The 27,228-nt window shown below is 46.0% G+C and overlaps 1 protein-coding gene, 1 long non-coding RNA gene and 1 other non-coding gene across 6 annotated transcripts; 2 read left to right on the plus strand and 1 right to left on the minus strand.

Moving 5' to 3' along the window:
- LOC144173968 (venom peptide isomerase heavy chain-like) lies at positions 1–26,656 on the plus strand. 4 transcript variants are annotated; one of them, XM_077702356.1, is made up of 9 exons: positions 8–137; positions 1,045–1,151; positions 9,248–9,402; positions 10,876–11,151; positions 18,010–18,092; positions 19,660–19,760; positions 21,662–21,918; positions 22,687–22,853; positions 25,469–26,656. In XM_077702356.1, exons 3-9 carry the CDS (start codon positions 9,300–9,302, stop codon positions 25,622–25,624), a joined length of 1,143 nt encoding a protein of 380 aa, XP_077558482.1. In that variant the 5' UTR covers positions 8–137; positions 1,045–1,151; positions 9,248–9,299; the 3' UTR covers positions 25,625–26,656. The 4 variants fall into 4 exon arrangements, with proteins under 4 accessions (XP_077558480.1, XP_077558483.1, XP_077558482.1 ...); XM_077702354.1 differs by lacking the exon at positions 1,045–1,151 and having other exon boundaries at positions 1–137; XM_077702357.1 differs by lacking the exon at positions 1,045–1,151 and having other exon boundaries at positions 2–137; positions 10,876–11,100.
- Trnai-gau (transfer RNA isoleucine (anticodon GAU)) lies at positions 1,512–1,584 on the minus strand. The gene has a single exon. It is a non-coding gene; the product is annotated as a tRNA-Ile (tRNA).
- Positions 11,162–17,736, plus strand: LOC144173977 (uncharacterized). Its single transcript, XR_013323408.1, has 5 exons — positions 11,162–11,940; positions 14,241–14,298; positions 14,687–14,852; positions 15,939–16,037; positions 16,205–17,736. It is a non-coding gene; the product is annotated as an uncharacterized LOC144173977 (long non-coding RNA).
- Positions 26,657–27,228: the final 572 nt, after the last annotated feature.

Below are 27,228 nucleotides of genomic sequence, written 5' to 3' on the forward strand. Positions count from 1 at the left end.
AGCGCCCAAAGATCAAGGGCCCGCCGTTGTGTCCGGTCTGACACTGCCGATGTCCGGCCTGACTGCGCGCAGAGTCACACAGCGCGAGGGGAACCAGCTGCCGGAAGGAGCTCGCCGGGAACGACGCCACAGCCCACGTAAGTGCACGGCACAGGGGAGCGCCCGTGAAACTGCGAGGTCACAGGCGGCGGGTAGAGGTAGAGGCGGGGATATTTATCGTAACGCTAAGCTATGAGTGTTCCGTTTCTCATCCGCCCCCGCCTTAAGGTATAATTCAATTCGCTTTCAGAAAGTTCGTTTTTTTACTGTGTTTCAGCAGCGAGTCGCATTTTTATGGGGATTCAGGACGTTGAGTCAATGACCAGCTAGAAAACTTCAAAAAGGCGCAAATGTTGTTGTCTTTAGCTTTTGTTTTTTATTTTTAGCCTACCTGGGCCCGTTTGCCCGTACGCATAAGTTCTCGATTAAGTTCCCGCTTACGAATAAGACGCCAATAAGTTGAAGTCGGCCACGGCAAATAAGCCGGTTGCCAAAAAACCCGACGGAAACGCTACCTTAACCGAGCGTTTGTATTACTTTCGGGCAAACGACTTATTACCTAGACATCGCTAAAGTCGTAGTTGAGAACTTATTCCCGCACTTATCGCGTTCGGGCAAACGGTCCCTGGTTTGGCGGCATTAGCATCGATTTCTCCAGTGAGGAGAGCACCGACGGCAACGTTTCGCACCCATATTATATACAGTGCGAATTTTGCGTTCCACTATACAGCACCAATGGCCAACCAGGGCTTCGTCACAATATTCGCATGTATCGCATGAGTGCACGGACTGCGCTGCAATCAGCATTATTGACCGAGCCTTACGGACAGAGCTCTATTGACCGAGCATTATTGACCGGTGAGAGTAGGTTAAGGGAGGGCGAGGGAGGGAGCGACGGACGGGGGCGCTCACTCTGCCTATCATTAAATAACGGCTATAAATACTATTTTCCTGTCGCGAATGATGCACCAGTCAAGCTTACGAGGACTCGACGTCTGCTTCCAGCACAACGCCCACCAATGTCCACGAAAAAAGGAATCTCTCCCGCTTTTCCAGACCCCCTCCTTTCTTCATTCAAGAACCGAATTCCGCGTATCCCACAGGTGCAAGCAGTAAGTTTTGGTGTATATACATATATTTATACAAATTAACGTGGAATTTGCTTGCATTAGCTGTCACTTACTGTCCTTTTTTTAAACTGTATAAACATGGCGGATGGCATTCCTGACTACAGTTGTAATCAGTTTCCTTAGCGACGACATTCTTTTGCGGCTACGATTCGGTCCAGGAATTTTCTCTGCATGCTTCCTTGGCATGTGCTTTTTTCTTGATCTTTTATGCATCGAGGCCAAAAAGTTTCGCGGCGTTACACAATTACTCAAGAAAACCTCGGAAAGCAAAGGGGAGGATGTGGTAGGTCATTGAAACATATAAAGAATTTGGAAAGAAAGAAAGGAAGTGGAGAAAAAATGCCCGCCAGGTGGGATCTGAACCCACGACCTCCAGAATATCGGTCTGGTGCGATAACCACTACGCTACTGGCGGGGCGATTTTCCCCTCCACTTTCTGGGGTATTTATGTTTAGGTATTTTTGTTTCCTGTGCTTGGGGGTGGTAGCCAGCGCCACTCGGACTACTCGGGGTGAAGGGGACCTTCTTTTTAACTCCCGGGCCGTGACTCGAGTGTCTACGACATGTCGAGAGTGGTCGACCAGCGTTGAACCCTCTTAAGATTCCTATGGCACCAAGACTGCCAACCCTTATTTCTATATATATATATATATATATATATATATATATATATATAGGACTCCACTTCACGACTATATATATATATATATATATATATATATATATATATATATATATATATATATATATATATATATATATATATATATATATATATATATATATTTATATATATTTTATATATGTATGTATATATGCGTGTGTGTGCGTGTGTGTGTAGCAGCAAAAGCTCCAGAAGATCGCTGGATCGAGCTGCTGCTACACATGCATACATACATACACACAATTGTTTAGCCTATGCGACGAATGAAATTACAACCACGGATGTCATTAACTTCCCTCCGTGATACGGAGGACACTCTCAGTTAGTCAGCGCTTCTGTTTTCCGCATGAATCGGTCTGCGTCCGGCGCCATGCACGGACTGCCACAATGTTTACCACAAGCCATGGCGTAGCAAAACGCGTTCCACATACCCAATGGCACGTGGGAAAACGCGCTCGCAGAGCGTTGACGACACGGCCTGACTCAGCTGCAGCCCCAGCGGCGCCCGCGAGTGGCGAGGGCGACGCTGGCGGCGCACAACGCGGCTGCAATCAGCGGACAAAGGAAAAGAGACGAGGAAGAAGCGCGCTCATTGCGCAACAGAGTGTAAGCGTCGCGTTCACACTTTCGATCAACAATTGCGCAATACGGAGCAAGTGTTAGCGTACCACGATGATGGCGATGATCAAGATTCTAGTCAATTTGATACACTCACGAGGATGAGGTCTCGGTGAAACAAAGCACGGGCGTTTTCTGGGGGCGCGAAGTACAAATAATATTATGCACGCGTCGCAGTTTTATGTTTCCGCACGCGCAATGTCGCAGGGAAAAGGCCAAACTATATTGAAACAATGTTGCAAAGAAAGGCGCAGAAGCTACACCATTTAGAACGATAAAAGAAAAAAAAAAACGTCAATGCCCCGCCGCATGTAGATTGCCCGCATAGATGAAAGAAGCGCCCCTAGGATCTCTTGCCCGCCTACTGGCAAGAGATCCGGCCCCTGACCTTTCTTCGTCCAATGGTGTGACTGGAAAATATGCCGTCACGAAGAGTGCCCTTACCACTAGAGCGTTAAATCTTCCTATAACAACCCTGCTAATGGAAGTTAGACAGTCTTCAGCAGCCCCATCTCGGGAGTGAGCGCACCGCCGGTATGTTCCAGCGTTGAAATGTATGGCTGTGGGGCTTCATGCTTTCGTTACTCCTAAACCTCACGGGCCTAAAATTACATGCTTTGAGCAAAGTGCTATAAACTCCACTTAGGTGAGCCACAAAATGTCAGAACAGAAAAGTAAAATATTTCGTTGCTGCTGAGGTGTTGTGTAATGTTGGCTTGCAAGCGGGGTCGTCGAATTAGGACTTGGCAGCATGTACGGTTAGCAGTGTTGTTCATCCGCCTCTACAAAACGAAACAGGTTCGGTATATATTGAAATTGGCAAAGTTTATTCCTTATTCGATTTAGAAGCTAAATAGCGCGGGAGTTTAAAAAAAAAAAAAGAATTCTTAAACCTGTTTTCACAAAATTCCTCAAAATTCCTCAGGCTAACAAGAATATATCCAGTTGCTCTTTGCGTTCAAATATTACTCATACAAGTCTATAACAGCCTTTTTCAGTTCTTGTTTTCGGAATTTCACCCCTACGTATGTTAAATAAATTACATCTGGCTCAAACGCATCTTCACAAATCCCTAAACATTACCTTGCCCCATAAAGTAAGTGAACGGATTTCTGAAACAAAATATTACGCATACAGGCATATAAAACAAGTTTGGGGATTCTCAAGAATTCCACCTTCAAAAATGTTAAACGGTTTAAACGTGCTTTAGCAGATTTTGAATATTTCTCAGCCTAAAAAAATGTGTGCTTGGTTTGAAGCTCTGAAATTAATAACAGCAATGTGTATTTGTAAAACCATTTCTCACGGTTTTCAGACATTTTTTCTGGGAGAAGGTTAAACGTTATCTACGAATTTCCACGTTATCCACGAAACGTTATCCATGAAGGTTAAACGTTATCCACGAATTAATCCACGTTAAACGTTATCCACAGGCTAATACATTATTAGCCTGTAGGTTATCGACTCGTCTTTTTATGGGTAGGGGGGATGGGTGGCTTAAAGATTACTCGTACAAAAAGTTTAAAAACTAAATTCAGTATTTGTGAAACTTCACCCACAACGACGTTGGATCATATTAACATGAGGCTTAAGCGTCTTTCTTTTTCAGATGTCTCAATGAATTTAAGGCCCATAAAGTTGCCGAGTGCGAGTTGGCTTTTATGTTCAAACATTGCTGATATAGATGCCTCTGAAAATCAAGATTTTTCGTGGTTTCACTCGTAATAAAATCAGTTGAATGTTATCTGGTTTCGTGCAATCATCGCATGCTCCAAACTGCAGGGCCTATAAAGACTTGACATTCGGCGAAGGCATTCCTTCCTTGACGTAGTCTCAATGAGGCTGGTTTTTGCGTAAGTTCATTTTTGAGGGGATGCAAAAGGGTTAAACGTATTCTTACAAATCACTCGATGTCTCTTGGGCACGCGTATTGTCAAAATGATTTTTGCTCCTAAAGCTTGCTAGTAAATAGAAACAGAAACTCGAGATTTTCCCTAATGAATCCCGCAGTATGACTTGATGGAGGATGACTCCTCGCATGCATATCCGGCTGTACGTTTCTGGGTCGGGAGCGATCTTACCCAGCAGCCTGGTCCCCGTAGCACCCGAGAGTATCACGTGATGTACGAAGAGGCCCTAATCACATACTTCAATAATCCTATTGCATTACACTGATTGAATCATCATCATTTTATCATCAGCCTGTTTGTGCCCGCTGTTAGACAAAAGACCCCCCCCCACACACACACACGAACACACACCGTTTTCCAGTCACTTCTATTGGGAGCCTTTCGAGTCCATTATTTGCCCCCAAATTTTCTTAGTTCGTATCTCCGTGAATACCTTACTGTTCTCCTTCTTCATTAACCATTCTACTATACGGATTTTCGTCGTGTTCTGACGTGTTCACCATCTATTTGTTATGTTGGGTAAAATAGACGGCGTCTGCATATGTTCTTAGAGAGTTTCAACTTTTATAAAATACAGGAGGAGCGTGTAAATCGCGTTATTCACTGACTCATATGCGTCATCTGGAAACACAAACCCAGAATCTTGTGATTCGGAGTGGCTTCCCTGATAAAGAGGCTCAGAAAAGCGACATTTTTCGAAATATCGCTCTAAATTGGGTTATAAAAACAAAAACAAGTATGTTTTCTGATATTCTACAACATTCTGCGGCACGTATTGTCGTGGAATTTGTTTTTCGTCTAAATATTGCTTACATGAATGTGTGAGCGCAGACGCCAGGATTTTAGAAATTTCACTCGAGATGATGGGAAAGGCATAACGTACGGCTTAAACGTATTTTCAAAATTCCTCCGATATTTCTTACCCCCGAAAACGGATCAACGCCATTTCTGCGTCAAAAAAAAAATAATAATAACAGGATAAACAGGAATGCAATGCCTAAAAGCAGATTTAAGGTTTTTAACAAATCAACTTCTGATGAGATAAAAAAGAATAAACGGGTTTTAAATAATCTCAAACCTTCTCTATAGCCGGCCCATAAAGTTATGGGATTTATTTTTGTCTTGTTCTTTTCGCCCGTAAAAAAGAATAGCGAATTGAATGAATGAATGAATGAATGAATGAATGAATGAATGAATGAATGAATGAATGAATGAATGAATGGAATCTTTCATGAAATGAATTGAACGGTGGCATAGGTGCTATCCTAGACAGTCGACTACTCTTGACACAGCGTACGCGCGCTCAGGTCGAGGCCGCGGGGGGATGAACAGAAGGTCACCTTCACCCCTTAGTTGTCGTAGCGGCGCAGACTACCTTGAATTCAGAAGAACCTTACTCATAAATCAACTCGGAAATCGAGGGGAATAGAACTGCCTGTGTAGTTCAATTGGTAGAGCATCAGGTATAGGTTACCCTAGGGTTGGTTTCGACCCTACTTGGGCGTACATCGGTGATCTTCCTACATTTCGCTTCTTTCCTACAATATCAAAATTCTAATTTTAACACAGAAATGGGAGGAACCACTTCCCCTATTCCTTCCTTGGCATTCTTCACTGTTGGCTTTCTTTTGTTTTCGCTCCATCTTGGCGCGTACAACTTTGCTGACAGTTGGAGACCAATGATCCCTCTCCCATGGGGGTACATCGACAGCTGACTCCATAATATATCGAAAATATTAACCTGCATTGGAATAAACACAACCACTGTTTATACGTGGGAAAACCTATTAACGTTGCTTAGCAAACCATATCTATAGCAAACCATATATATAATAATTAGCCATAATTAGCCATAATTAGCCATAATTAGCCATAAAACCATAATTAGCAAACCATATCTATAGGCACTGACACAGTAAATTTTACATATTTCGTTAGCAAGGCAGCATTCCTTTTGAATGCGCTTCTTCTTTTGTGCTGTTTTTAATTAAATATTCGATATCTTTATCGGTTATATTGTTAACGCAAGAAAAACCATGCTATAGTGTCGCAAATCAAAGCGTGGAATAGCTGAAGCGGGTGGTGCATGACTCGATAATAACTATACTTTTTTCATTTTTTTTTTACACAGTTCCTCCTCCTCCTCCTTCTGATCGCAGTTCCTCATTTTGGGGGGCTATCAGGCTTTATTTTGTTTTTACTAGAGAACACTGCATCCTCTTAGCCTGTGCCGGGTAAATTATAGCCCTTGACATGACTTTTTGGAGACCTCCCGCCAAGCAACTAAGTGAAAAAATTCAGTGCCCTTTAAAGCGCTAACCACATGGAGCGATTTTTCCGGCGACGCGACGAGCGACGCGACTAGGATCCGCAGTCGCTGATCCGAAGTCGCTCGCCTAGGCAACCACATGAAAGCGACGGCTCGAGCGACTGAGGACGGCGATTTCAATGTTACCGCACCGCGCATAGTAACGCGCTTGGTACGCTGGTTGTTTACAAACATTTTTTTTGTTCATTTGTCATAAAGAACATGACTGAAAAGTATTACGCCTTTCTACCTTGCGTTTTGCACAATTCATTGTCTCTAAAACTGCTTTGCGTATGCATAGCGCGCGCTTTTCCTTCTGCGCCTCGTCTCTCGGCTCCAACATGAACGCCGTGAATGAATGAATGAAAAACTTTTATTTAGTACCAATCACTGGGTTTTTAATACCCTTGCTAGGAGTCGGCCAGTATCCCTTGGGACCTGGCGGCTGCCTGAGCTTGATTGATGATTGTCCGTTGGCCTTTTAGGTCTGAGCTGAGCATCAGAGCCTCCCATGTGTCTATGGTATGTGTGCCATCGGATATCTGTGGGCACGTCCATATCATGTGGACCATGCTTGCCAGGCTGTCGCAATGTTTGCATTTGGGTTCAAATTGACCTGGGTAGAGTTTGCTAAGCAGTAGCGGATTTGGGTAGGTTCCAACCTGTAATTTTCGCCAGATTGCCTCTTCCTTCTTGCTGAGTTTGCGGTCTGCGTCCGGGTATTCTTTTCTTGTTAACCTGTAGTATTCAGTTATTTCTCGGTAGGTGAACATCCTGTCCTTTTCAGACAGTATGTGTCCTGTGGAAGGAGCGCCTGAGCCTGCCTGGAAAATGAGTCCTCGGGCGAGCTCGTTTGCCCCTTCATTGCCTCTGAGAGCCTGATGGGCCGGGGTCCAGATTAGTAAAACCTGATGGTCCATGGGGTTTTTGGCAAGGACTCTGACCGCCTCAGCTGATATTCGTCCTCTGTTATAATTGTTTATGGCGTTTTTGGAGTGGCAGATAATTACTTTGGTATTTTTGAACGTAGCTGCCAGCGCTATCGCCACTTCTTCCGCCGTTGTGACAGATCTATTTCTGATCGAGCAGCATGCGCGTATGACCATGTTCTCATCGGACGCAACCGCAATCTTGTCTCTTCTGCGATGGTATTCCGCAGCATCAGTGTATAATACATCGCACCGTCCTCCGTACTTCCTCTGTAGCGCTTCAGCCCTGCTCTGTCTCCTATCCTCATGGAACGCTGGGTTCATGTTCTTTGGAAGGGGAGGAATTCGGATATCGTTTCTGATGTCCGGGGAAATATCCTCTTGCGGGTCATCTGTGGCTTCATGGGGGATACCGAGTTTGCTCAAGATATGCCTGCCTGCCTTGGTTGGCAACAGTCTTTGGTGCTGTGCAATTCTTGCCGCCTCGATCAGCTCGTCTACGGTGTTGGAGACGCCTAGCTTCATGAGCTTGTCCGTGGAGGTACATATGTGAAGTCCTAGGGCAGTTTTGGTGCTTTTTCTAATGAGCGCGTCTAGCTTGTCCTTCTCGTCCTTGGTTAGCTTTAGATATGGTACTGCGTACGTGATTCTGATGGTTAACGAACGCTTAAACAAGTCGGAGGAGGTTGGCTTCTTTCATGCCTGAGTTCTTGTTTGCAATTCTGCGAATGAGCCTACTAGTTTGTTGTGCACTGCAGTCTAGACGAGTTATTGTCTCATTATTTCTGCCGCTGGCTTGAAGCCATAGGCCCAGTATGCGGATGGTTTGCACTCTTTGTATTTCCTTTCCACCTGCTTTAATCTGGATAGTCGGATTTCGGTCACTAGTCCTTGACCCTGGCGTGTGAAGGACGAAAAGTTCAGACTTGTCTCACCCAGTGTGTGCGGGAGCCTTCTTGCTTCTGCTTCAGCTTGTACACAAGCTTTGTCATGCAAAACTTTCTTGGCCGCTCCATCGAAAACGCCGTCTGCGCGGATTTTTTTTTTTTTTCGCTCGCCAAATTTCCCTCTCTGTTCTCTTCCAAAACCGGAGGTTGCGTGCTTAAGTAGGGGCTCTCCTATTGGCTAGTCGCTGAGGCCAGTTCCGGGAGGCGAGCGACTGTTTCTGGCGACCCAGAACCGAGCGATTCGATGAACGACTTGGTCCGCGGCGAAAAGTAGTTCGTCGCTAGTCGCGTCGCTCCCCAAGTCGCTTGCAAAATCGCTCCATGTGGTTAGCGCTTAAGAGGTTATCTGCTTCCATAGGCGGACGTTGGACCGATGGTTGCTGGTACAAATGCATAAGTGGCTGCGTTTAAGCGGCTGTTCTGTGCACTCTGATTACGAAAAGCACTTGAAATTCCTGGCGGTAAACTTATCAGTAAAATATGGCACTACACGTTTCAACGCATCAAGACAGGGTAAGGCTCTCTTTTTCAGCTGAACTATTGAATGTCTTCTTTTCTTCGTGTCTTTTCTTTTACCCATCGCAGTAATGTGAAAACGAGCATTTAATAGCGTCTTTTGTTGCACATCAAATAAACTACTTTGCGGAGTTTGAAATATCCCGCCTTTTTTTCTCTCTCCCTCTCTCTTTGTATATGTAACAGCAAACTGACTGCGGACGAAGTTTGAAAACGAGGCCGAATCCTAATCCACGCGATGGCCTGCAAGCACCGGGCGGAGTTTCTCTGTCTTCATTGCCTCGGAATTTTCAGCCGACCTGCCGCCTTGTTCATAGTTGTTGCTCTTCAACTTTCCTCAGGTACTGTGCTGACAGTTTGTAACCTTCATGAAAGAGTGCACAAAACGGCCCCTGGAGTATATAGCTGGATTGAGTACTGCATCAAATGACGCAAAACATAAATCAGGAAAGGCTTCCGTCGTTCCCATCGCAATAAAACATGGAAAAGAAAATAAGCGCTGCGCAAATCGATGCATATATCATCTCTGTTGTTTAGTAACAAGCAAACACCTTTCCACCACGTAGTATATTTTTTCTTGAATGCGGACATGCGTTAGCTCTAGTTATTTAAATGTTTTCTTCAAACCATAAGGCGTTTTAGCTTTACGGAACCTCGGTATCCGCTAGAGTTACTTTTGTGTGATAGACGTTTTCGGGCGTGCATCGAACAGTCTTATGAGCTTCGCTAAGCTACAGCCTCTCCCGTATTAACATGAGCAACAAGCGCACAGGAGAATAGAGTACTCGTTTTTCAGCCTTCAAACATCGCAAATAGATAACATTTTATGGGTTACATTTTTTTTAATGTGAAGCATTCCTATCGACCTAACCATGATTTCACGGTGTTTGTCACCGTCTTGGCGAAGAAACTAAAAAAGGGACACTGAGGCTCGCAATTTGACCCTTACGCAGCGGAGGTGGGAAGGACATGAGGCCTGTATTGGGGATGGAGGCACCGGGGGCACCAATATGTGTTCATTTATTGTATTATTTATGTCCACTGAAGGCCGGCAACCTCTCCCGATATGGGGGAAGTTTGCTCAGAACGAGGGTAGCCAAAATCTCTTGAGGGGAGAGTGCATTGTTTTGGTTCCAGAAAGACTTCCTAGCACGGTTGCACCTATCCAGTTTAACGTCGCCGGTAAGCCATGTTATTCTTTCTTACGGATTAGGCAGAACTCCAGACGTAGGGCATATATGCGTAGTGGCTTGGAAATGTGAACAGGGGCCACAGAGAACTTGAGTTCACAAAAGTCTGCTGTAGCTTCCCTGTGAGCGTCGTCGTCCTTCTGCAGCCTTTACCAAACCGTCCGCAGTCATTGGAACCACGCAGCTGACTGCCAATGCCGACTTTTTGTCTGCCATTACTAATAGCGGCGAGCATGTTGCAGATGCGATTAGGTGATGCCGAATTTTTAGCAAAAAGAAAAAAAACCTAACCTACAGCCGCTTTTTGAAACGCGTCGCCCAATAAGTGATGCAATAGCTCAGTTGGCATATTGCTGAAACGTCACTTACACTCGCTATGGCAAAATGCCGTCTGTGTCTTAACAGAGTCCTTCTGGTCTTACTGTGTCATACTGCACATGCGCAGTCATGCCCATTGTGTAACTTAATTGGTAACGGTAATCGTATTATGTTCCCTTCAAACTAATAACCTTATATTGCCACTAGTGCATCATTTCTTCGTTGTACGATGTGGTATAGGATTTTTGGTGATCTGGGAAAGACCGAAGTTGCCGAAGCATAACGCGTAACTTCGCGCGTGCGCAGTGAGATCCGAGACGGACTGGAGCGAGTTCAAGCCCAAGGCGTGCCGAGCCGCGGTCAAAGGAGGAGGGCGCACTCCGGGCCTGTGCGTGCCCCTATCGTGGTGTCCACCCCTGGCGGCCGCCGCCGGACGCGGCCAGCGGCCTCGTTCGTGCGGCTTCTACGACACCACCGTACTTGTGTGCTGCCCTTCGGGGGACGTCGTGAGCCGGGAGCCTTCGAACACAGGCACGGTATCCGCCAGACAGCCCCTCGTCGACCTCCCCAGGAACGAGCCAGGTGGGCCGCTCGGGTCCCCGCGTTCCGAGCACGTGGCCCCAACCGATGCATGCTGCACCCCGTATAACCCAGAGGCAGCAAAGATCTCGATTAATGGGCGTCGTGCACGAGTAGTCCTTGAATGCGTCCTGCACTTTTAAATGGATGCACGAACCTGTGGCGTTGGCAATGCAGCTCCTGTTAGCCTTAAAGGCTCGCTTGCTGTCCTACATCTCCTTCAACAACCTATTTGGCAAGATACGCTCGGATCTGTGCTTGCGCAAACTATGCGAATAAGCTTACCGAGGCAAAGATATTCTTGACCCAATCGAACGGAGTTTTATTCGTAGATGAGTTTTCGCAGAAACAAACTCGGGGTGTTTGTGATATAAGCCACTTGCCACGGCTTTAATGTCCCCCAGAAATGTATCCCTCGAGATCCCTACACTGTAAAAACTCGCCGTCACTTTAACGGCCATCTCTCCGTTAATTTTGACGAGCTGCCGCCGTCCAAGGGAAAAGACGTCCTTTCTCCCGTCAATAAAGAGGAGAGGGGGAAAACTACGGGACCGCAGCAAAACAAACAAACTGCTTCTGGGCGTAAAGCGCTCCAATTGGCTCCCGCAGTCGTGCAGGACCCTCCGGGACGACTTTTTTTTTTTTTAGCCGGGCCATCTTCCGCCGCCTTCGTCTTCCTCCCTCGGTGCTGCGTTGTTTGTCCTGCGATTCTGCGTGTCGTCGCGCCATTTTTTGCCTGGTGTGCCACAAGTGACAGCATTCTAAGCCAGGAGGCAATGTCACCTGAAGAAGGTGAGTACTGTTCCCTTGCTTTTGTGCCAGAAAAGGTGTGGGAGGCGTGTTCTTTAGAGCTCGTTTGTGCGCTCACCGCGTGCGAAGCACATGGGTGAGCAGCGCCTTAGGCCTAGGTCTCTCGGCCCGCTTGAGCTGTAGCTGATGGAGGTACCCTTGCTAGCGCTCTTTATTGGCTTCGAACAAAAAGCAAGAGGATCGCGTTCAATGCTTCTTTTCGCCTTTCAATGGGACAAGATATTGCTAACGTGTGAATAAACGTGCACGAAGTAAAGCGTGCATCGGCTTCCGCTGAAAGCGCACCGGCCGTACGAGTGAGCGAAAGCGTACGAGTGAGCGGAACGTATTTCGGCGCCAACATATAAGCAAGCACACGTTTTGTGCAGGCGCAGGGCCGGATATTTTAGTGGGATTCACCTATCCGCATCAAGCGCATATCGATTCATTTTGTCTGTGCGGGAATGCGCACCCGCTGTGAGCACCGTCGCCTTCGCGTACACCGGTTAATCGCCTGTGCACGCCGCTACATTGATTTGCTAAGGAGGGTTTAACTCGTGAAGTGTATACGGCAGTGTCTGCAGAATTACAGAATTTGAAAAAGTAACTTGTCAGAGATACAGTTTCTGTAAAAAAAAAAAAGTATCGTAATTAGTTTTCCGTTAATGTAAAAACCAAGTAATAAAGCCCAAACCAAATGATAAAGTTTACTTCCTGTAAGCGCACGAAGGCAAGAAGATAGTCAAAATTGCACGTGGTGAATATCTAGACAAAGGGAATCTAAAACGGGACAAACTCAAGCCCAGCACCAAAAATCGTTGTGGATGCCTCATTTTGTTGCATCCGCGTTTTTGTGATGCACCGTTGGTGTCCGGGAATACATTCTCGGTTTCACGAAATGAGTTAGCTTTTCTCAAGCCGACAATGAGTGTTTGACGTTGATCGCCGCGAAGCAACAACGCCGCCAGCTACAGAGGCTCGGCAGACACCACTAATGCTGTCCATATACTGTGCCACCGCGTAGGACAGCTCGCACGGGCGCCTAGACAATACTCCAGATGTTTTTCAACCATGGGAAGAGAGTGAGCCGGCAGGGATAACGAAGACAAATGTTTCTGGCCCCAACCGCCGTGGGCACCGGCTTCTTTCGGCGTGTCAATATGGCTGCCCCGCTCTCCGTGGGCCCTCTCCGGAGGTCTTTCTCTACATGAGTAGGCCAGCTTCCTCGTAGGGGGACGCCTAATTGCCATTTTCTTCACTTTCTTGTTTCCGCTCGACTCAAGACGGAATAAAAACATTAAAATCCTTTTACATACCGACCTTCGATCTCGGTCTTATGCAACCATAGATCTCAGAGTGGTATCTTCCCTTAAGATAGTCCTCTTAGCTACCTACGGTCCTAAACTGCGAAGGAAGCCGTGTTGAAGAACGGTGAGGGGGATATGGGGAGAAAAAGTCCTAAAAAGTGAAAGCGCGGTCTATACGCCGGTCTTTAACGAGTGCGGCTGTTATTTGGATGATTCTTGGTAAAAAGAAAATAACTGTTTCGGTGTTTTCTGTTACACTTACATAAAAAAAGCAACAAGGTTACAGTTGCAAGTTCCTCTTTTTGAAAAGTAACTAGCTACAGTTTCGAGTCATGGAAAAGAAGTAACGAGATAGCAGTAATTCGGTACTGTCACTGTTACTGCCAAGGACTGGAACAGACTCACGAAATCCGACTGGCTGACAATGACGTTACATACACGCTGTGCCCCTGAAACTCGCAACGACACGGACGCCGTGGGAAATAGGGAAAGAGCGATGCGCGCTGATTCGAATGGAAGTTACTGCCTACGTTGTGTAAGCAGTAATTTTGTAGCTTAGGCTACATTGACACCGCGGTAGGCACTAAACATGGGATAACCGAGGGTCCCGCGCTGGCACTGAGGCGCTGCAAAGGGCGCCGCATTTAATTGTTGTGTTGGTAGCCCGACACTTACTTTCAAGTTGGCTGTTTTCACTGGCCGCACTTACGCATAAAAGAGGGCCTGTGCAGTAAACTAACGCAACTTAAAGAGGGAGGGGGCAGGTATACTGCTTTGAATACTGCATAACGCTAAAAACACACAACAAGCTTTTCTCTTTTTCGGTATTAGACTTTTTACGAATTTGGTAGTGCGCTATAACAGGTGTAAATGTAATGGTAGCTAAATTAGAAACCACTGATAGTTGATTAGTCGTGGCATGGCGTTTATTTAATGCTTCAACCCTTTATGTGTCTTGTACAGAGTTTATTAACCTGTGGGCTTGTTAATTTTCAGCACGCAGGTCAAGGCACACTTCGGGGACTGCCGGCAACCCCACATCTTGCTGTCATAGGTGGGTATTTGTCATTTATAAATTTACACAAAGCAGTTATTTTCAAGAAAAAAATTCTATGGCTTTATAAGCAAAGGAGAGGCAAGTGCTGGCATAATTTGGCTTGCGATTTCTGCCGGCAGAATCGACATTTCTGAAGGATTTTTTAAAAATCTTGCTTTATATTTAATGGAATTTAATACCTCTTGAAATGCATTTTTATGGATTCAAATGTTGATAACGTCGCAGCTCAGGCCAGTTTTGGCATAATAACAATTTGAGGTGCTTCGGATGCAATTTACTGAATGGCAGTGGTCTTACCATAACGATATCATAGCTCAAACGAAACCTTTGCATAGCCTCTTCAAACACGATGTTGCGAATGTGACATAATATTCTGTCTATGCAGGTTCGAGCTTGGGAGACATTCGTCAGGTCGTGCTTGCAGTCGATGGACATGAATGCATGGCCACTGCTAGCATGGAGAAGGCAATGGGACTACTACTTGGAGCCTTCTTCGTTTTCAATATTTCGTACCCGTCTGGCTGCCCCCTCACCATGGAGTTCTTTCAAAGGTAAATGAACTTGAAGTGATAGTTTTTCTGATACAGTTTGCAATTTAAGTGTCAGCAACTAGTTTCCTTAAGATAACCAGCATTCATGAAAATGTCTCGTCTGTCTCGCGACGGACAACTTCGCCTCCCTTGGTACCACAATACAGTAAACTCGTGATAATTCAAACTCAAAGGGACCCCGATGAATCTGCTTACATTATCAGAGGTTTCAATAATCAGAAGTTATCATAAATATGGTTAGGGGCAACATACAAACTTGTGTTGTAATGAAACATTCACATATATTTAGTAGTAAAGCATTCACGCAGAATAGTTGCTATTCACACCCTGAAAAAAGAATCACGAATGGATTACTGCTTTGCTTTGCATGAGAGTCCAAAACAGTTTTTTTTTCTTTCTTTCTCAATCTACACGCGGTTGTTGGCGCGTGCATGTCGTTTTGACACGTGTATGCAGGTAATAGGATTTATTTGTGGCTATTAGTGATATGAGGATGCAAATTTGCAGCTAGAAGCAGCAAATGCAACCGATATTTTCTGCCAAGTACAAGCGAAGAGTGCGAATTAACCGAATTTACGTAATGAAGCTGTTTGAATTAAACGACTTTAAAATATATTGCAAACAGCGGGCAACCAAAATTTTGAAATTTGTGAGAATTAACCGAAAGTGTGAATTGTCCGAGTTTGAATTATCTTCACTGTACTGTACTTGGTACAGATATCTATTCTAGGCATCATGATAAGTAACCTATTCTTTCCTGGCATTGAGGTGAGGTGCTGTTCAGTGTGAAATGTAAATGCACAGGTTTTCTTAATATTTTTTTCAAATTTAAAGTTTTGTGTGCTTTATGCACCGAAGCTAAACCTGGGCTGTGAGGTACACTGTAGTGGTAGACTGCATGTACAAAGCTTCCGATATTTCTTACTGATTATTTTCCAAATTAGTCCCTGACACTTGACCACATGTGCTTTACAGAAAGAATTTCATTTTATAAATTATATCGCATATGCCATCATAAAGCCTAAATATGTAGTAGTCAGTTCGTGGCCTATAGATTTATCTTATCTCTTTTGAATTCCTTTCCAGGTACTTGGGGCAAATCAACCCATCCAAAGGACGAGGCAAGGGGCTGACCAGTAGCATAGCACCGAGGTTGCTGAGCCTTCTTAAAGCGCTTTAACATAGGTATGTTGAGCCTTTAATTATGACCAGTATATAGGTATGACCAGTAGGTTAAATCAAATCAGTATGCTTACCACGCATGCATGTCGCACAGCAGCGAAACGTCGCTGCTGAACGATTTCAAGCAATCACTAAAATGAATATTGTTCTCTCTTTCATTTTTTTCTCAGGTAATGCACCCATGGCTCCTGGTAAACAAGTGGCAGTCTGGAAGTTTGACGTTTTTTAAATCTATGTTCCATCCATGTACCCACTGTACCATTCAATTTATGCATCCATTGTACCATTCTCGAGGAATAAATATACGAACACAGATGCCAGCTTTTGTAGCATCTTTTACTTGATAGTGTCCCCTGTACGTGGCACTCTTACAATTCATTCCCCAATTTTGTATTTAATGATAAGAAGAAAAAAACTGATGCCTGATCAATTTTGACAGCCTAATACTATTTTATATTGACAGAAGTGTACAACAGCCCAAATAACATCTGAAGCCGTCATTATGACGACTCCTTAGTAGTATAGGATGACAACAAAAACGTCAAAATTACGACCAAATGAATAATGAAAAGACTGGGGCTGTCATTTTGACGACTTCTTGTATATCAGGTTGACAGGTGGTCGTCAAAATGACAGTGAAAGTCTTTTTGACGACTTTCTTGTATATCAGGTTGACAAGTGAGTCGTCAAAATGAAGCCAGCACGTCATTTTGACGACTAATTTGTATTTAAGGATGACAAGTAGGCCGTCAAAATGACCGAAAACGCCGTCATTTGGTATTGACGACCACTCATCAATTTGACGGCCAAAGGCTTGGAAATAGAGCTGCCAGAACTTTTCCGTCATTTTGACCAAATTTTTTTTACAGTGTAGGGATCCCATTTTAACGACAAAGTTACCGGAAAAAGTTCTTCCAATCGTTAAAGTAAAAGTCCCTGCCTGCAGAGTTCTACCACGTGTTTCTTTAGTTAATGCCTGGCTCGTCACGCAGATGTTTCCACATGCATGAATACAAAATGAGTATTTGACGTCCTGGACACACATTGCCGTCCCTTCAGCACAGATTGGTTGGCCACATGTGAAATTTACCCTTCGCTTTGCTCCTTCATAGCAATACGTGGGCCAGAAAAATGCGTATTTTTTTGTTTTCATTTTGAAATGCGCAATATATATCCAATATGTTCAAACATGAGTGTGGCAGTTTCACCTGTCCAACTCTCAAATACCGTATTTACTCGATTATGAGCATCGGCTTTTTTTCCACGATCGCGATGCTTAAAGTGAGGGGGTGCTTAGTTTCGAAAAATATAAATTAACCCCCCGCCACTTTTTTTCGCAGCCGTATCTTGACGAGATGGGTGCACGGAATAATGTTTTATTTGGCAAACATTCAAAAGAAAATAGGTACAAACTGTGAACCCACCGCTTACGTATGATACTCAGTCACGCTCACTACTATTCGAGACCATTGTACCACTTGCGCCGCGGCTTTCAGTATCCCCCAGCAGGTCTCCTTCTGTTTTGTTGAAGTGGTTTTTAATCGAAAACTTCATAAATTACTTGGCCACAACGTCATCTCAGGTCCACTTCCACGCGTCTGAAATCCACCTTGCAATGGTTGCTTAGAAAAGGGGGTACTCAGGTTCACATGCAAACTTTTTTCCAAACTTTTTTCCCCGAAAGTAGGGGAGGGTGCTTATAATCGGGAAGGGGGGGGGGGAGGGGGAGGGAGGGGGAGGGAGGGGGGCGGCTTAGAATGGCGAAAATACGGCATATAAGAAACGAAGAGTGCCCCACAATAGCGTAGATCTTGTTATCGGCTGCCACGAAAGGCAAGAGCGACGAGGGTAAATGTTTAGCGGACACTGCATGCCCACCATCCAAGCTTGCAATGACGTGCAGTCTTAAATGGCAGGGGAAAAAATGCGGTTTCATTGGTCTGTATCGCAATAAGTGTATGTCTTTGCCATCCAGGCTGCGGTGCCGTGGTCGATGATCCGGGCCTGGTCAAGACCAAAGGAGGAGTCCGGCTGTCTAGGTCTCCGTGGCCCTGGATGGTCAGTGGTTCCTCCCATAGTCGCATGTCCCACGTATGGGATTTCCCGTCGCATGAATGAGATTACTTTGTGCGGAATGCTCGTAATTATCCGCGCACGTGCGCTCTGTCTTGTACCTAATCGATCTGTTAGTGCCACGAGCACCAATCAGTGCCACGAGCATCAAACAATAGCAAGACATTGTTAGTGCTACGAGCACCAAACAATAACAAGACCAAAAAAATGTTATACAATCCATTCTACATCTGCCGAAGGGGTTTAAATGGTGTCTTTAAGATCATGTACAGTATGTAGTCTTAAATGGAGATCATAATGATACCTAAATGGCAGCATTTCCATATAGGACTCGGATATAATTTTTCTCAGTGGAACTGAATATAAATTAGCACAGCTTTTGCAACCTTTGAGTTTAAACAAATTTGGGAAATTTTGATATAATGGGCGTTCATATAAGACAAGCTTAACTTCAACTTTCTTGCAATTTTATACTTTTTTCAAAAAGTGGATGCAATGCTAAACACGTCGTAGGGCCGCAGCACTAGCCAACAGTGTACTCATGTAATGATATCTGCTTTGGTCTATGCGCAATAGAAATTTGGAGAATTTGGCTCTTATAACACTTTTGTGGTAGGCTCTGGCTGATGAGCGACTACAACAGCGTTTTCATACTGAAAGGGAGTTAAAAGCGGTGCACATTTATGTCCGATTAAATGATGTTCCAGCGAAAGTGCAGCCAATGCTTGACCGAAGATTCGCAAAATTGAATCGGCAACTCGTACGAGGCATTTTACGGCCTTGCCGCTTCTCCCTAACATCATTTTTCCTCTCCTCTTGGTGAGAGTGATTACAACCCCCCTCGCCACAGGAAGGACACCGCTGTATCACCTGCTTTTCGCGTTTCTCCATTCCCAGTTAGCGTGAGGATCGGACTGGGGAGCAGTACTACCGGTTTTCTTGTGTGCGTTGACGACGGTGACGAACTCGACCACAAAATATTTCGACCAAGGTACCACCAACGGCTTCGCTGTTAAGTTTTCTGTGCTCCCGAAAGGGCGCCCTCATGGGAAGCAGAGTCATCGAGACACTTCGCTAATCACCAACGCAAGGATACAGTTGGGCAGAAAAAAAAGCCAATCACCCTCACTCTAAAATATGCAATTCCTTCCACAGAACTGCGCCTCAACCATGCTGTTCTGAAAGGCGCACAGTCGTGCTAATTCTTTCCATGCATTTCGTGTGACTATGGTGTAAAGCAGGCGCACATGTAATTTGAGAACATGATTCTCAATTTCACCAGGACAGTGACGTGTATAGGAGGGATTTCAGACTCGCGTTGCTCGGATTTCAGTTTCGTTGATATCGCTCGAAGTACCTCTGAGCTATTTGTTTTGACAACGAATTGAGCTCGTTATTTCGCCCGGTCTCAGAAGCGGCGCCCGAGGGAAAAGTCTACTGTTAAGCCAGTTTTCTTTTTATATATGTGCTGGTATATGTGATGGCGTCCATGCAGCTGGGTTCAGTCTTGCAGACGTTCACTGCTGTAAGCGTCTTACCGTTTCACCCGCAGGTGGCCATATACAAGGGCTCCAACTTCCTGTGCGGTGGAACCCTTCTGGACTCCAACACTGTGCTCACCGCAGCTCACTGCTTTCCCGACAAAAGGGACAGGTACGCACTTGAACATATTTGTTAACGTTCCGAGTCGAATTCGGACTTCAGTGGCCCTTCAAATGGCGATGACCGTATTACACGCACATGCCTTCTCCTAGAGGACACTGACCACGCACCATGTCTCTGGCTATACGATCTTTCCTAGGACATTTTCACGTGCTCTTACCATTCTGAATTAGAGTGCATACCTCCAGTAAGGGGTAGTGAATGGCTTACACAGCCTTCGGACGCCAGTGTGCAGTGGCACGCGCTGTCAAAAGCCAAGCATTGGCGTCCGTCCGCCGCAGGAATTCAAAAGGTTTACACTAGTACGAGGAAGGTAACACTACTTCGGCCGGAAGGCCGAAGTAGTGCCATTTGCCTCGTACTAGTGTAAACATGATGCACCTTAAAGGAACCCTGCAACACATTTTTGAACTTTTTTTGAAGTCTTAAATGCTTGCAGAACGTAGTCACCCAACAGACCCAGTACTTAGATTAGGTGGTCGCAAAGTACCTCAGGCAAAAATTACTGCTCTATGCCCTTTAGATAACTTGTAAATTCGCTCAAATAATTTTTCTCTCTTTCCCGGTTTTGACGTTCTTCGACGGCTCGAATTACGCCACTAAGGCGATGTAGTGCCGCTTTGTGCTGGCGATAACTATAGCTTTCGCAGTGGTTCCAGACACCACCGAAACTGTTGCAGGGTCCCTTTAATGAAGATCTGAAGTGTCGGCGAACTAACAACAAGACAAAGAAATCAGCCTCCGAGATTCCTATTGCATCTGTGCGTTAGGCTACCGGTGAAGTCCCTGTCAGCGCGTTTGATACAATGTATCTCGTTTCTGCCTATCTGGCTAAGATCAAGTTGTGATCGAAGTGTAGGCTTCCTTCCCCACCTTGAGCAACCCTCAAAAATATTTTTTTTCATTGTTTTTTTTTTGAGCCCATTGAAATTGCTGTCAATCTAAACCTAGTGTAAAGCCGTGGAATGTGCGTTTTCTCACCTAAATATACGGCCACGAATATGCTACATCCGAGACCTTCAACTGGAAGGCATCGTCATCCGCATCGTCTGGTCCCCGGGGCCCACGCCTGGGGCACATGGCAACCACACCGCTCACACTGCCGCCCGGGAGAGACTTGACACACCTTCAGTGGTTTCCATGGGGCCCAATGCAACGCCCACCATGACCAGATTGGCCACTTTACTTGAGGGAATTCAATGCAGGAAGTCGCAAGAGGTTGCAAGGTTCCACCCCGGTGTACTAGGTGTACTAGGCCCGCTCAGGGCGCTCACACGCTCGGGGGAGGTGATAGCTAATAAGATATATGCTAACACAGCACTAACCGCTCATGTAGCACATAAATAGACCCACTAAGCCAGCTCGCACATCCAACGCTGCTCGTGTTGTGACAAGACATGCATCCCTAACTTATATCATTTGATATGGCACTGTGCACACTTCACTGCTGGTCGCGAGTGATTATTGGAACTCGATTCGCCACCTGCAGACGAAGAAACGTAGTTGCAACGCGTCCGAGGAGACCCCTCATCACTAGAGAAAATAACTGAATACTCACTAACCAGTGGTCTCTACAAGCTGGACCGACTCCTGTCATAAACGTTCTTGAGCACCTATGTCTTCACGAGATCTACGAACTATATCTTCACGTAACCATAGACTTTAAAACGCTTTCCACCAATTCAAGTGATTGAACCTTGAACAGCGCTATCTTTTCGATTATATCCTCCCTCCCTCCGTGTCCCTCTCCTTCCCCATCGGGGCATTCATGCCCCCTCCGACAATAAAGCTATGCCCCCGTCCTCCTGTACTCCCCGTTACAGCCTCCCGTTACATTAGCAGCGGTGGTCGGTAAACCCATGTTTTTTTTCGATCTTCCCACCACGACGCAGTGCTAGCATGTACAAGGTCCGGCTGGGCGTGATCGACGTGAACGAGACGGCGAGCTCTCACAGCGCCAATCTGCCTGTCCGCTGGATCAGGTCGCACGAGGATTACCGCGTCGATCGTCACTACTACGACATCGCGCTCATCAAGACTGCCGACAAGGTAGCCTACGGCACCCACATTAGTCCGGTCTGCCTGCCGATGCCCGACTTCAAGCTCGGCGGCCAGGTCGTCGTGCTCGGATGGGGACACACGGCATTCGGTAAGACCTGACGCTCGCGCACCACTTAAACGGTCTCGGACAGTCTGTTCCTTTGATACCACCTGGGTGAATTTAAATGAAGCAGTGATGGATAATGAAGGGCGCAAGGCATTCACTTTTAAAGAACTTTCCAAACCATCGCTGTGTGACTGCAGAACCGTACAGTCAAGTAGCGATTTGTTGACTACAGAAGCGTAACTCTGTGAGCGAGAATTCCAGAAAGGCTATGGAGGGTGGGGCCGAGTGTCCCGGATTGTTTGTGTCGTACAAAAAAGTTGATGCATGCTGATCGTTCCATTTGAAATATGGTTGTACTACTGCCCTGAGACAGGCTACTAAAGCGAAGCTTTCTTGGCCTCAGTGATGGCGGTGTCGCAACCAAAACGCACTGCATGAAAGCCATAAATTTACACAATGGAGAGGTCATGATGCTGGTGATAATAATGATGATAATGAAACAAGAAAAAAGCGCCAGAATCCAAACTGTCAAAGCCAAAAGCCATTGTCCACTTCAACTTAGCCAACGCCCACGCAACGAACCCAAAGGAAGTGCTGAGCGACCCGAATGCGATGGTGGTGCAGTATAGACGTCAGCTTCATAACGCGAGGAACGCAGGTTTCTAAAGATCACATGAAGGGATGGCAAAGAGAACGAATCGCTTTGCATAACAACGCAACTGCGATCTTTTTGCGACGAGGAATAATCGTAAACTCGTTCGCTCAGCGTCTCAGCTGTACTTGCTCACCGCGGTGGCCCGGTTCCTGTAGGAGGCCGGTACGCGTACCGCCTGCAGGAGGGCCGCGTGTCAGTGATCAGCAACCAGGACTGCGACGACATCATGAGCCAGGCGAGCAGCTACCCGCAGGCCACCCCTGACGGCATCAACGAGCACTTCGTCTGCGCCGTCAACCACACTGGCGTGGACGCCTGCCAGGTATGTTCGCACCCACGTAGCATGTAATCATTACCTCCAAGTGTCCCCTTACTAAGAACGAAACATTTCGAAGAGATTTGTATAAGCGCGACTTACCCGAAATAAAACATTTCTAAGATTTGTGAGAAACTTATACATTTTGGAGAAACAACCTTTTTGGAGGCTCACTAAAAGGGTTCAACTCAAATTGAGGATACCTCAGCGAGCAACCGAACGGAAGATTATAGGTGTAACATTAAGGGACAAGAAGAGAGCGGAGTGGGCCAGGAAACAAACGCGTGTTACGGACATATTAGTAAAAATTAAGAAGAACATATGGACGTGGGCAGGGCATGTAATGCGAATGCAAGATAACCATTGGTCATTAAGGGTAATAGAGTGGATCCCTAGAAAAGGCAAGCGGGCAGGGTGCGGCAGAATGTTAGATGGGCAGATGAGATCAAGAAGTTTGCGGGGATAAATTGGTCGCAATTAGCACAGGACCGGGATAATTGAAGATGTATGGGAGAGGTCCTTGCCCTGCAGTGGGCGTAGATAGAATGACGACGACGACAATTATGATGATGAGGATGACGACGACGAAGAAGAAGAAGAAGAAGAAGTTTTGTGAGAGTTCTGTAAATTTTTGTTTTCTAAGTAGACTATTTCGGGGTTCGTTCTGCGACTCACCGTGCCTGAAAACTTGCAACATTTTGATGGCAAAAGTCGTTTTTAATGGACGAAATCCAGCCGTGAAGGACGATATTCCCGTATTTGTCGCCTTAGTGAAGAAGGGCGCGTGGTGGAGGAGGAGGAGTGCTCCACTCGATGGTCGCTGTGTGCGGAGACCCAGACGAGCGTGAACCGTTTAAAATGACTCGGTGGTGTCAGGATGCTTAATCACACGTTAAATACATCGCTCAGTTTGAAGTATAAGCTGAAATGGCTGCAACAATGGTGCGGTGACGGAATCGTGAGGCACGCGTAACGAGGGAATTTCAGGCTGCTGAAACATCTGCACAACGTTCCGCAAGCCTGTGAAGTGTTCCCATAGCGGTGCGTCGTCGTATCCAAAACGGCGCGGAAGAAGAACCGAAGCTTTGCGTACTGTTACTTGCGCACATGGTTCTGCGCTGTAACTGCGCTCCTCGTTTGGATTAGCATTGCTCGTGAAAATGTCTATAAAATCATCGTCATAGATAGACGCATAACAACTCCCTGCTTTTTTTTATATATTTCGAGCTTGTTGTAACAAAGATATCCAGCAGCAGTTCCGTATGGTAGGGGGCCCAATCGGCTTGCGCCATTGTATCCATCCTATGTAGGTGTTAAATTAAAAGCAGTGATTTTTTTCGTTTGTGAATCTTTCAACACAGGCGTAAAATTGTATTCATATATCAAGCTTCTTGCTCAGAGGCAACCGCTGAAGAGAATTAAAGCCTACGAAGCTGTTTTTAGCTCACCTGAGCATACAGAAAAAAAAGTAACGCAACTAAACCATATCCATTTATTTTCACGATATTACCCGTTCGTAATGCTGTGTCCATAAAAACCGAGGTCAAAAAGCTTATCGTAGTATAGAACTTGCCCAGCGGAAATGAACTATATAGAACTGAATATTATGGGCTTTCAGCGTGAAATAATAACAAAAAGGAAATCTCTGATGGGAAATATTCGTTCAAGAGGAGAACATATATTGCAATCCCTGGTCGTCGAAGGCGGCTAGTGACTTGCGATGTACTTTAGGAATTGAATGCCATAACGTGGTTATAGCACCGCATAATTCGCACTTTTCCAGACACCCACTCATAATTTTTTTTATTTTAAGGGGGAGAGATGGGTGGGGAGGGGTGGAGGTATTGGACGGATATGTCCACACCAGGTGGCTGGTGGTGTTGGGAGAATTGCAGTATGGATAGTTAGTTGAATGGGCAGAGGGTGGGGGAGACACAGTGAAGGCGAGTGTGATTGTGGTACGCCTGTGTTTGTAGGCGGCGCCATATGCCGGCGTCGCTGGTTGTGAGGGAGGGGCAGAGGTGGGGGGGGGGGGGGATAGAGTCGTCGGGAGCTCATAATTTATTTTTTCCCTTCAACCTATGCCGACCTGGCTTCGGTACGCTGAGTGTTCTGTACTACGAGTACCCGCCGCAGTGGCTCAGTGGCTAAGGCGTTGTGCTGCTGAGCACGAGGACACGGGTTCGATACCTGGCCGCGGCGGCCGCTTTTCTGGTGGAGGTGAAAAGCAAAACCGCCCGTGTGTACGAGATTGCCGCGCGCGTTAAAGAACCCCAGGTGGTCAAAATTAACCCGCAGCCCTCCATTACGGCACGCCTCGTCACCTGCGTTGTGTTGGCGCGTTAAACCCTACAATCAATCAATCAATCAATCAATCAATCAATCAATCAATCAATCAATCAATCAATCAATCAATCAATGAATCAATGAATCAATGAATCAATCAATCAATCAATCAATCAATCAATCAATCAATGTGTACTACGAGTATCCTTGTAGTACGCAACACGTGGGCGCAACACGTGGGCGCTAATCTCGCATGCAGCGCGTGCCACGGAAGCGTGCCACGGAGAGAGCCTCTCCTCAGTTCTCCGGGGCCACTCTTTGTTCCCGATACGCAGGGCGATTCCGGAGGTCCCCTGCTGGCGCTAGGTGCCGACTTCCGCTGGGCCGTGACAGGCATCGTGTCGTTCGGCATCGGCTGCGGAGGACGCTTCCCGGGAGCGTACACGCGGGTCACCACCTTCCTCGACTGGATCGCCCGCCACCGGGACTGAACCGCCGGCGCCACGCACCCGAACCGGTTCAGCCGCACCACCGTTCATTCTTCCCACCGATACGTACCGGAGAAATTAGATGAATTTTCTGAGTGCCCCAAAAAGGTTTTCTTGTTCTCTTCCATTTACTCGAGAACAACAAATGTTGCAAAAAGATTGCATCTGCAGCCTGATCCAAAAAAATTACGCGATATCGACCAATCGCGTCGTTAGGTTGGTGCCTGGAAAGCTGAAGAGCACGTACTTGCGTACACACGCACGTATGTATGTATCATGTATGTATGTACACATGTATGCAAGTGTGTGTGTATGTAAGCATGCGAGTATGTATGTGTGCGTGCGTGCGTACAAACACAGCCATTACTGGTATATATCGCTATTTATTAAGCCCGTTCATTGCCCTATGTAACCTGCCACGGATGAGCGAAAAGAGACTACATCCATGGCATTGCTTTTGTCATTTCATGTTTTAACTTATTGCCCTTATGAGCCCACCAAGAGCACTGTTATTTATTATTTCCGACGGAGGACGTCATCAAGTGTATTACGCTTACCAGAAGTCACCTCTCTTCAATTGTGTACACTGTGCGGTGTATGCATGCGACACTCCATCCCATTTTTTTGCTGTATTTAATTAGTGAAATTGAACTCACGCGTCCAGGAAACGATGTTGTATGCTGCCTACTTGTCTGCAGTGTGATTGGGAGATGTGTTGCTTGATTTAGGAGGCCTGCTTTTGCAGATAGACAGCAATGGTCTCTCTCATTTGAGCATGTGGCGAAATTTTTGTTTCCCTTTATGTTATTGTACTTTAATGCAGAGATGAACATTAGTACGACACTTTGCGCTCTGCCGCATTGGGGCCACTGTGAGCGTGGAATGTTATCGTAGCCACCTTTCAATGTCACAGCCAACAGAGCGCTAAAAGTGGAAGAATTGTTTGCCCTGTGTTCGAATGTACGTACCCCGAAACTATTCATTCATCGGTCCTGTATTCAGTACTCTACGCAAATAAAATGCATAGCCAATTTGTTTATGTGTTGTTCTATGTGCTTTAGAGCAAAAGCTGTTAATGGGACGGTGGGAGAAATCGACACACCCGGAAATCAAATCCTCGATCACTACGCAACAGCTGTAACCGTCTTCTTTAGCGCGGAGTCATTGAGGAGTCTTGCACGATGGTATGGGTGTACGCCAGGTGTACTGTGCAGCGCTTCTCGAGGACGTGAATATAAGTTACTCTGCCCTAAGAAAAACATTTGAGCAGCTATGATTTCCTTTTAAGTACTCGGCAAGACAGTTGGGTAATCGACCAGACTTAGGGGAAATCCCCAAAGTGGAGTAAGTTTCTGCGAAGGTAAGTTTGACATCCACCTCAATGTCGCCGTACGGCTACAAAGGAGAGCTATACAGCTTTCTCAGAAACCTCGCAGTTGAAGAAAAATTCGTCCTGGTCCAGGATTCGAACCCGAGACCACCGCTTAACCGGAGCAATCCCTCTACTGAGCTAATCAGGAGATTAGTCCTTTGTAGTGCGAGAGCAAATTGATCAACAACTCGAAATGATTAATCGACAAGACTTAGGAGAAATCCCAATGTTTTTT

This window comes from Haemaphysalis longicornis, unplaced genomic scaffold, assembly GCF_048455015.1.
Source record: "Haemaphysalis longicornis isolate Haplotype H1 unplaced genomic scaffold, Haemaphysalis longicornis Haplotype H1 scaffold_3, whole genome shotgun sequence".
Classification (NCBI taxonomy): domain Eukaryota; kingdom Metazoa; phylum Arthropoda; class Arachnida; order Ixodida; family Ixodidae; genus Haemaphysalis; species Haemaphysalis longicornis.